General features: G+C 31.7%; 1 protein-coding gene across 2 annotated transcripts; it reads left to right on the top strand.

Moving 5' to 3' along the window:
• The first annotated feature begins 2,546 nt into the window (after positions 1–2,546).
• LOC107867414 (esterase OVCA2) lies at positions 2,547–6,309 on the top strand. Of its 2 annotated transcripts, none has more exons than XM_016713642.2 (6): positions 2,547–3,011; positions 3,240–3,338; positions 3,644–3,685; positions 4,228–4,357; positions 5,750–5,851; positions 5,976–6,309. In XM_016713642.2, exons 1-6 carry the CDS (start codon positions 2,670–2,672, stop codon positions 6,038–6,040), a joined length of 780 nt encoding a protein of 259 aa, XP_016569128.1. In that variant the 5' UTR covers positions 2,547–2,669; the 3' UTR covers positions 6,041–6,309. The 2 variants fall into 2 exon arrangements, with proteins under 2 accessions (XP_016569128.1, XP_016569130.1); XM_016713644.2 differs by having other exon boundaries at positions 2,593–3,011; positions 4,294–4,357.
• The last annotated feature ends 5,149 nt before the right edge of the window (positions 6,310–11,458 follow it).

Consider the following 11,458-nt stretch of genomic DNA (forward strand, 5'->3'; position numbering starts at 1 on the left):
TTGGTCTACTGGTTGAACAAGTCTCTTTATGAACTAAAACAGACAAGTAGATAATGGTATGCCAAATTGACTGAGGCCTTATCTGCTAGAGGATACCATCACTCACATCATGATTATTCTTTATTCTATAAGAAAAATGGACCATTTATGTTGTTCATAGCAGTCTATGTAGATGATGTAATTCTGACAGGAACAAATTCAGAAGAAATTATAATGCTTAAGAACTATCTGCATGAAAGTTTTGGGATCAAAGACCTAAGACAATTGTACTATTTCCTGGGAATGGAGGTGTTAAAAACAGAAGGAGGTGCCATTATTTCTCAGAGGAAGTTTACCATGGACTTTCTCAAGGAGTACAATTGCTTTGATTACAGTTCAATGTCATCACCACTTGATCCCACCACTAAGCTGAAAGCCAAAGAAGGAGATCCATTGCCAGATCCCACATATTATAGAAAGCTTATAGGGAAGTTGAATTTCCTCACTAATACTAGATTGGATATAGCATTTAGTGTGCAACAATTAAGTCAATACATACAAGATCCCAGATTGCCTCATCTCAAGGCAACTTTTTACTTGCTTAGATACCTAAATAAAGATCCAACACTTGGAATTTATATGTCCAAAGATGCAGATTGCACAGTAAAGACCTTCTGTGACTCTAACTGGGCCTCTTGTCCTGATTCACGGAGGTCAGTTAGTGGTTACTTAGTGCTTCTGGGAAACAACCCCATCAGCTAGAAGTCCAAGAAATAGGTTACCATCTTTTTATCCTCTGCAGAAGCTGAGTACAGATCCTTAAGAAAAGTAGTGGGTGAGTTGGTATGGTTTGATAGATTGTTTGCTGAGTTGAGTGTTCATCATTCATCTCCTAGTGAGGTATATTGTGAAAGCCAATCAGCAATACACATAGCTCGAAATCCTGTGTTTCATGAGCGTACAAAACACATTGAGGTCGACTGCCACTTTGTTAGGAAAAAGCTTCAAAAGGGGCTTTTCACTCTTCATCACGTTGATACTACTCACCAGTTGTCTGACATCCTTACAAAGGCTCTCACTGGAGTTAAGCACTCTACTTTTCTACACAAGTTGGTTGTGAAGTCATCACCTCCAACTTGAGGAGGGGTATTAAAATTAGAGATTAATTATCATAAGATTGTATATTTTAGTTTGTTAATGATTAGTTAGTTTGTTAGTGATTAGTTAGTTAGTTGGATTAATAGTGATGTCCAACTGTCAAGCAAGTTGCCACTTGTATATATATTGTACTCTACAAAGGAGTAAAAACAGTTTTCATTTTCTCCTCTTAACTGTTTGTTGTTTCTCTCCAATGGAGAGTATTCTCTTTTTATCAATAATGCATGTTTGTCAACGTGTTTCTCAATAGTAAAGTATTCATTGCTTACTTAGACTGCATAAATCAATCGAGTTTAGACTTTTGGTCTACCAAGGTTACTTGGCTTTAGAATGCTTCCCACTATGTTTCTACTTTCATAGGTCTAAGTTTGTTGATCTCATGAACATAAATATTTCATTTCATTTGTGATTTGATAAAAAGTTCACTAAAATTTGGCTATATGTGCTCTCAACAACAACATACCTAGTGTATTCCTAAATAATGGGGTTCGGGAGGGTAAAGTGTACCCAAACCATACCACTACCTCAGGTGAAGTAGAGAGACTGAAACTGATAAACCCCCGACTCAGGACAGATAACATTATAACAAACAAAAAAACATAAAAGCGTGTAAACTAACACTGCTAGCTACTACAAGAAACAATACAACCACAAGATAATACTATACACAATCTATCCGAAAATCATAAACATCACTCAAACACCCCGAACAGGGAACTCCAGGCGCAAACAAAGTACGCTTCCCTACTGTCGCAGACGGACTCCTACCCCTTAACCCTCTACCCTAATCTGCGTCCTTCACACCTTCCTATCAAGGGTCATATCCTCTATAAGCTTTAACTACTTCATATCATGCCTAATCACCTCCAATTTTTTCAAACTAAATGGACTTTTAGTAATCGTAGAAACTAAAGTTGTGCTTTTATGAAATTTTTTCAAAATTAGGCTTGTGCTTTTGTTTGTACAGCCAATTTTCAAGTTGATGCCAACAAAAGAACTAACAAAATAGCTAAATATTTTAGGAAATTGAATTTAAGGTGAAGTTTGGATTAAAATGTAAAAATGTGTTTGATCATGGTTTTTGGAAATATACTTCACTGTTTTTTGAAAAATTATAAAAAATGACATATATCCATAAATTTCAAAAACTATCAAAAATATTCACAAATTTGAAACAGAATTTTTATTTTTATAATCAACGATAGGTACATTATTCTAAAATTATAATATGATATTTTAATGAAAATTATTGATAACATAATTACCAGCTACTATAATTCGTCAATTAGAATTAATTATGAAAATCTTGAATCCATTAGTGAAAAGGAAGGAGCAAATAATAACAACAATAGTAACAATCAAATGGAGTCATAATTATGGACTTGTGTTAATATAAAATATAAAAAATTCTAGTAAGTTTTATAAATTCCTAAAGAAACCAATAACTATATTTTGACCCAAAAACATTTTTTTGCACTTTCTTGAAATTGTGGAATTTAATTTCCACAATCTCTCAAATATTAGACAATTCCATGGCCAAACATATATTTGGCCAACATTTTCCCAAAAATTACCTCCAAAATATAAGGCCAAAAAGGTCCTTGCTTGTTCACGTGAATATCCATCAGCAGACATCACATGTCGCCATGGCAAGTGAAGGTACCAATCAGAAGAAATTACCAAGATTTCTTTGCCTTCATGGATTTAGAACAAGTGGAGCAATTTTGAAGAAGCAAATTTTTGATAAATGGCCAACTCAAGTTGTGGATAAATTGGATCTTGTTTTTATTGATGCACCTTTTCCATGTCAAGGCAAATCTGAAGTTGAGGGCATATTTGACCCTCCTTATTACGAATGGTATCAGTTCAATAAGGTTGCAGTTCTAATTTTTATTTTTTCTGAATTAAAGCAATAAAGTACTAAATCTCGGTAGATCGTGGCGACAAGGCTACCCTGCCACTTAAAATGACCCATTGCTTGTTTAGATGGTATTCTAATTGTAGTTAAAGCTTGTTACATGAGTTTATGCTAAATTAATTGAAAAAGGAAAAGAAAAAATATTTTTATTTTGTTTTATAACTGTTGTTGTTTTGAACTGCAGGATTTGAAAGTGTATGAGAATTTTGATAAATGTCTTGAATACATAGAAGAATGTATGATTAAACATGGACCTTTCGATGGTCTTCTTGGTTTCTCCCAGGTATGTCTTCAATTTTTCCTTTTCAGATTTTAAAAAAAAATTGTTGTAGTTTTCCTTATTCTCTTAGGATGCTTGGATTTAAATTTGGTACAATTTTTTGGGGGGGTTTATTTTGGAAAAAATTGATATTGATTTTGTGAGAGGGAAAAATCTATTTTCTGCATTTCTGAATGACTTCGACAGTCCTAGACTCTTTTAAGTACTTTCTCTTGTTGTCATTTCAAATTTGTGATGGTCTGTATCTTTCTTTATAGGAAATTTGCACAATCTGATTCTGAGTATCTGTGTCTTTTGGTAAACTTCAGGGGGCAATTATTTCTGGAGGATTGCCTGGGTTGCAGGATAAGGTAAACACTAGGCATTAGAAATGTTTCCCCATATAGTTGGATGTCTTTCTTTGATGTGTAAAAATGAAAATGTTGATTGTTTCGAGAGACGTTAGTGATAAACACTCCTTTATTTCTAAATAAGTGTATGTTTAGCATTTTCATTTGTTTCTAATAGTGGATACTTTATATAATTAAAGAAGATATTAATGACATTCTTTCAATTTTATCCTTTTTTAAGTAAAGAAAATTTTACAAAATCAAGAATTGCTAAAGAGTTAAGTAATAATTTTTTTCAAGATATTTATTACGAATAAGTTAGTAAAAATATTTTTTATTTTCTACAAATGAATAATTTTTTAAGAGGTGTGCTCAAGTTAAAATGTTCGCTTGTTTAAGAACGGAGGATGAATGTCACAATTTGGACCATAATGTATTATTGTTCTTGGTGTTCAATTAAACTTGTCCATCTTGTGATGGTTATTTTGGTGTGATATTATTGTTCTTGGTGTTCAATTAAACCTGTCCATCTTGTGATGGTTATTTTGGTGTGATATTGGCAGGGAGTGGGACTTACAAAGGTGCCAAAAATAAAATATCTGATAATTATTGGAGGTGCTAAATTGCAGGATAATTCAGTGGCAGAGAAAGCTTATTCATCACCAATTACATGCCCTTCTGTTCACTTCTTAGGTACTTTCTGTTCCTACAAATTACCACACGGCCTCGTTTGGCCATGAATTTTTTTCATTTTTTCAGAAAAATTCTTCACTTTATGTCATAATATAGCTTCAAGTTGATGTTTGGTTACGAGATTTCCACATATAACTTGGAGTTATATTTGAAAAAGTGAAAAACAAGAAAAACTTGTTTTCACTTTTTTTTCATTATTTTTCTTTCATGAAAATTCAAAAACAACTTCAATTATTTTCATCAACTTTAGCTCAAACTCCAACTCAAACTTCAATTTTTATGTCCAAATTCCTTCTTTGTATGTGCTACACAAAACACCTTGTACTATGACTTAGTTATGAATAAATTCCTTAAATTTTAAATTCAAATACTTACGTCGTCCTACTATAAAAATACTACATTTACACCCCTAAGATGTATATTCCTAGCTTTTTCGGTGTTACTTTTATGGGTTTTTCCAAAAAAGAAGTCGAAGGAAACATTTAACAAACTTTTTTTTTTACGTAAAAGTTACATAAATTCCAACTCTTTTGAAGTTAATTATTCATTATATCAATTTTTTCTGATTTAGTCCACATAAATACATCACATTCTTCCTAATACATAACTTAATTTTGCCCGAATACATTACATTCAGTACGGATACATCACATTCTTCAGTGATGTATCCGAATTTTAAGTGAAATCAGGACTTTATGTAATTATTTAAAAGAATTGGGATTTTAAATAGTTATGGTAAGTTAAGTTGTGGTACGGTGTAATTTTTTTCATTATGTTTTGATTATATGGTTACAAATTATTTAATAAGATATACCAATTATTAGTAATACACTTTGCACTCTAGAATGTGTCCTAGTGGATAATGAAATGAGTTGAACATTATTCGGTCTTAGGTTTAAATTCTAGAGAGAGAAAATATCGGAGTAAGTGATTTTTACTCATTTAATTTGTCCTAAACTTGATGATCAAAGTTAGCTGATACTTGTTGTGGTGGGAGGTGGCAGATACCCTAGTGGACAACACTATTTAGTATTTGTTGCTGTGGGAGAAGGAGAGCTTTGAAGTAACTGATAAACTTTATGTGATCAGAAGGTCACGAGTTTAAACCTTGAAAACAACATCCGACAGAAATGTAAGATAAGACTGCGTACAATAGACTCTTGTGGTCGGACTCTTCTCCAAACCCTGCCTATAGCGAGCACTTTAATGCACCGGGTTGCCCCTTAAACTTACTCGTGCTTTTCCGATCAAAGTCCCTCCCCTCTGTTATCATCTCTTACCCTCCTATTCATGGACCATTCACCATTCTCACTTTTGTTTGTTACATGCATTAGAAAACAAATTAAAAAGATTTTAAATTTGTAAATTTCTTATTGATTATGGATATTATAGGTGAGCAAGACTACCTAAAGAAGTATGGGATGGAGCTCTTGGAACTATATGTTGATCCAGTGGTGATTCATCATCCCAAGGGTCACACTATACCAAGATTTGGTAAACCTCTTTAACATTTTTATTTATTCAACTCCATTTATTGTACTAATTATATTCTGTGCAGCCCAACTTGTTGTTTAGCAACAATGACAAATATCATCCTTCTTTTCTTTTCTTTTTTCAGATGAGAAAGGATTAGAGAGCATGCTTAGTTTCATTGAGAAGGTGCAAGCAGAGATTAACAAGTGATCAACTTTGATAATTTTTTATTTTATTTTATTTTTCTTGAAGCTCCATGTTTTTGGAAATTTTTCTTCCTTTAATTTTTAAAAATAAAATCACTTCAAATAATTAGATTTTTTAACCTATAGGGAAGAAAAATTCTAGGCCTTACTAGAAAAGTTAAAGAACTATATCTATATGTGGCCATACTATTTATTGTATTTACGGCTCTCTATGCCATTGGATTATTTTACATCCTTGATATGTTTCTCTTGGTTAAAGAAAATTCTTGTTCATTTCGGATTACTTGCTTAAATTCAATGTGCAAATATTGGCTATACATCACTTTGATATGTAAATATTGGGATATACAATAACATACCTTGTATATTTCCACATAGCAGGGATTTGAGGAGGGTGGAGTGTACCCAGACCATACCACTGATCTGCGTACACTCCCCCCTCCTCAGACCCCCACTATATATATATTGGATCATTTCATTGGATTTAAATGTGTGGGTTGTGGAGAGCAAATCAAAAGTGTCAATGTAGAAAAAAGAAAGGAATCAATAAAGTTATATCATGTAATGTTGATATGCATGGAAGTACTTGGCATTGGCAAGTAGAATCCTTCTTTTCCTTAGAGCTCCCAATTTTATCATTTGTTGGGAGCCTTATATGAGCTTTTCACAAATATATTTAAGGGATGAATCACAAGATTAAAATGATGAAATCTTATTTACTTCTTAGCTTAAAAATAGCGGAGAAATGTTAGGTAAATTATTTTTTGTCTACCACTACTAGTATATAACACGTTATAAGGAGAAATTGATACAAGATCAATGGGCTCCACTCCTTTGGGATTGATGCTTCAAGGATCACATCTATGGATCCAAGATTTAGTTGTTTTAGGGGAACAAATACGTGTGTGGATGATAGCTTGGAGCGCGGGAGAAGCTACATTTGATGATGTCATCCACGGAAGCATTGAGCCACGACGTGTTTGGAAGATAGCGTGGGCTTCGAGGGAGCATGGACGCCCATGACATTATTTTGGGCTTTGGGTCACTTTTGGGCCCAATAGCTTTTAGGGTCAGTTTTGGACCCATTGTGTAATAAAGATGCATGGCCTATAAATAGTCAGTTTGTTTAAGGGGAGATTTTAGATGACATATTTGTAGCCTCTTTTGAGAGCCTCTTTCAAGGTGGAATTCTTGGGCAAGGCAAAATCTTGTGTTGATGATTTGCTTAGAAACGGAGATTGTTTGGGGGTTCCGGTTCCCTTGAGGTCACGTAAGAGATAGGTTTAGGTTGTGTGTGATATTAAAGGTCCAAAAGTGGAATAAGCTTTTGGATTGTTAATATTACATCTTTATTTTTCTATCTATCTATCTTTACTTTCTTGCAATCGCTTGTCTATATCTAGTGTAATCCATTTGTGCTCTTGTCTTGTAACCGTGTGTTGTTGTTATTGCATCTTGTTCATCAAGTGTTGTTATTGTTTTTAGTGTGTTTTACTCTTGATGTCATTTCCTTTCTTGTTCTTCTTGTGAATCCGAGAGAGGTCATCAAAGGGGTCCTCGGTTCTTCAAATCGTTGACTATTTTGGTGTATGTTTTTGTGTCTTCCTTGTCGATCTCGTATCAGAAATCTTTAGCAAAATTGGTCATCCCGATTTGAATTTGTTTGATAATGATAGTTTGAGCAGTCTGCACCTTGGTCATTTTGTTCCGTTTATATTTGTACGTAAAAAAGAGTATGATCAATGTTTCAAAAATTAATTATTTTTTTTTACCTTTTTTTTTTTCCATTCCTAGGAACTGGGTGTGGCTCAAACTCTTTGAGATTGAAAGTGAGGGGTGCTTACCATCAATTACTATGTTTTAATTTGATAATTTCTCTAAAATTATGAAGGACAAAAGGTTTTTTTTTTTTCATTACTAATAATGCGATACTCTTCTTTTTAAAATTGAATACTAATATTCATGTTTATTTTGAACTGTTTTTTAATACTCTAAAATTAAGTTAAAAGTAATTTGAAAGGAATAGTGCTACTCCAAGTATTGAGGTTTTTTTTTTTGGTGATTCTAGTTTTTGAACACGGGTGATTCTCGTTAGAGAAAAATGAATTCATAGGCCCTCCCAAGTCTTTAATTAGAAAATGGGGATAAGTGGGTCCCACAATCTTTTAAAGTTAAAAAAATAGAGTCTCTTGAACAATTGAGACAGTTGTTCGACAATTGCATTAGTTGTCTCAACAACTTCACACAGTTGTTGAACAACTTCGCAAAGTTGTCGAACAACTTCGCGCAGTTATTAAACAACTTTGCGCAGTTGTCGAACAACTTTAATAATTGTTGAACAACTTCGTAAAGTTGTCGAACAACTATCAAAGTTGTTCAACAATTGGGAGAAGTTGTTGGAACGAAAAAACTTTAAAAAAAAACTCAAAAAAATTTTGTCCCTTCCACCTAATTTTAAAAACTTGAATGACCCTCACTTAATTGGAAAACTTGTTTGTCCCTTTTAATCCAAAGTCCCGGCTCGGAGTCTTTTGATGTTTCTGGTCCTCAAAGACGAAGACATTGATTATTGAAGTTATGTTTAAAACTAAAAACCAAATAACATAGATATACACTTTAATTTACCAAAGTATTTATAAAAATCTCAGTTAATTATGTATCTTTGTTAGTTGTATTGGGAGTTAATTACATATCGTAACAGACCAAAAATCAGAAAAAAATTATCCAAAGCTAATTATTTATTTTTTACAAGAAAATAATGTATCTTTATTGGATGAATCAGGAGCTAATTGTGTATCTCGACAGACTCAAAATTGGGATTTCAGTAATTATATAATATGTCAAAATTTTCTGTAATTAAACTTTAAATTGTTGGAATTTATGTTGTTTTCCCTAAATAGTAACTGGGGGGGAAGGACACCCAGTGGCCATTTTTAAAACAAATGGCCAGCATTTGATCAATTTGACACTTTATGACCAGTCGGTCAAATTAATACCAATTAATAGTCATTGGGCTACTTTAGTCCATTCCTGCATATACAGTGTTTATACAAAATTTATACAACGCTTATACCTATTGATACACTTTTTCAAAAGAGACGGAACCTATGCATGCATATACAATTTCTATACCAAATTGATACAACGCTTATACCATATTGATACACTTTTTCAAAAGAGACGGAACCTATGCATGCATATACAACCCCTATACAAAATTAATACTACGTTTACACCATATTGATATACTTTTTCAAAAGAGAGGAAACCTACATATGCATATACAATTTCTATACCAAATCGATACAATGCTTATACCACTTTGACACATTTTATTTTTTAAAAAATACAATAGTGAAATAAAACAAAAGAGAAAAGTTGAATTCCTCTTTCATAAGAAAAATGAACCAAGTTTTTTTAAAAAAAATTGAACAACAAAAACTTTAAAAATAAAAAATAAAGAAGGAGACGAAGCCTACATCAAAATGGCTAAACGTAGGAATTAATTTAGTAGCTAATTACAGGCAATTAATTTTGAATGATTGTTACGATGAAATTATTTTTGAGTGAAGTGATATTTTTGTCCTTTCTTCCTATAACTATTAGGGAAAATTTCAGAAATAGCAACTGTAGAGCCTTAATTATAACTTTTATAATAACAGTTTTAAAATTACAAAAAATAGCAACATGTATTCTGTATTTTAGTAAAAGGTTGCTATATAAATACATATACAAATAGGGTATCCATTCCTTATTTAACTCTAATCAGTTAGAGTTAAATAAGGGATGAAATTGTTCCTTAATTTATATCACAATTAATTAAACAGATTCATTTACCTTATATGACTCTTTTATTTTTACCTCAACCATTAATTTACATCAACATTATTCAAATTCAAAAATCATTTTTCATAAACAGTAATTCAAAGCTAATTCAAAAAAAAAAAAAGTGCTTCCAATATTATTGATCAACGTCTGAAATTTGTGAAGAAAATTTGAAAATACAATGCTACAATTACAGGTATTGATAAACAAACTTGATTCCGTTTGTGAATTTCATAAAATATATTTGCAAAAAATTCTGAAAAATTAATAAGTAACAAGTTTGCGTAACAGTCATGAAGTTCAAATTTTGAGATCGTATTTTGAAAAGTTTTCTCAACGATTTTTTTTTCTCAATTTCAAAGTTGTCCTTGTCGTTGTGTATTTATAAAATCGAATAACAATTTGTATACGTTAAATTTGAATTTTAGTCGATGATACATATTATTCGACTAAAGAATTTGTTTCGTTGAAATTTGTTTTCCAGTTGTATATATACAAATGATTAATTGTATGTAGTATGTATTTGATAATTGAATTTATATTTACTGTTTTGTGGTGTTCTGGACATTGACAATGGAAAGCATACTTGTTATCGTTAAGCACTTTAGTAGATGGACATATGAATAACAATATGAAGATTACATCAGTGATACTGTATTGATGAGCATAAATGCTTTGTATAATCAACACTACACACTACTAGCTTCTTATATTGATGTAGATCTGAATTGCAAATGCATTCAAATTGAATATACATATGCATAGCAGAAAAATATATATGCAGACTTGTAAAATACACATACAGACTTGTAAAATACATATGTTGCATTGGCAAAATACATTTGCTAATTGGAAAATTGCAAATGTCAAAATTATTTTTATTTTTATAATTTTTTATAATAATTTCAAGTTATACCAATCTTAAAGTGTGTCTATACGGTCCACGACAAGGAGCAACATTTTATTGTTTGCCTTAAGAAAAAAAAATATTTTTGCCGTACGTTCCAATTGAACTAGATACCGTGTGTGCATGTTTATGCAGTACTTGATAAAAAAAAAATTAAGAAGGGACCATATTGCTCAGATCTATACAAGCTAAAAACAGTCTTGAGAACGTATGATCTTCTAGTTTATTCTTTACCGCACAAAGATGACTGGGTAATTTCATCAGAGATATTGGAGGAGGTTGTTCTGCCCCCAAAGTACAAGCAGCCACCTGAAAGACCTCCAAAGAAGGATCATAGAAAATTAGGAAGAGATATATTCGGAAAGAAGAACAAAAATTATTGTAGTTTATGTAGATTTAAAGGTCATAATAGGCGTTCATGTAGGAAATATAATAAAGGATAAGTTTGTTGATGTATTCAGTCAAAAAATAAGTGTTAAATTTTTTCATTGACAATTATGTGATTCTACATTGTAAGACAAATGTTTGATTTTCTTGAATTTATTATAATTAATTTGTTGCAACTATTTTACTGAAGTTGCAAATATATACATCATTAATATAACGTCATTATATATGTAATTAATTAATACAACCGATTATTTTGTAAAATATATATTTAAACCTAAAGATAATGAAAACTACACATGC

The sequence above is a fragment of the Capsicum annuum genome, chromosome 4 (assembly GCF_002878395.1).
Source record: "Capsicum annuum cultivar UCD-10X-F1 chromosome 4, UCD10Xv1.1, whole genome shotgun sequence".
Taxonomy (NCBI): Eukaryota; Viridiplantae; Streptophyta; class Magnoliopsida; order Solanales; family Solanaceae; genus Capsicum; species Capsicum annuum.

What these genes read in the sequence shown, in the direction of transcription:
- LOC107867414 (XM_016713642.2), top strand. Translation starts at nt 2,670, where the DNA reads ATGGCCAAACATATATTTGGCCAACATTTTCCCAAAAATTACCTCCAA. An exon ending in AATGGTATCAGTTCAATAAG is followed by an intron (nt 3,012 to 3,239) that starts GTTGCAGTTCTA and finishes TTTGAACTGCAG; the next exon opens with GATTTGAAAGTGTATGAGAA. An exon ending in TGCCTGGGTTGCAGGATAAG is followed by an intron (nt 3,686 to 4,227) that starts GTAAACACTAGG and finishes TGATATTGGCAG; the next exon opens with GGAGTGGGACTTACAAAGGT.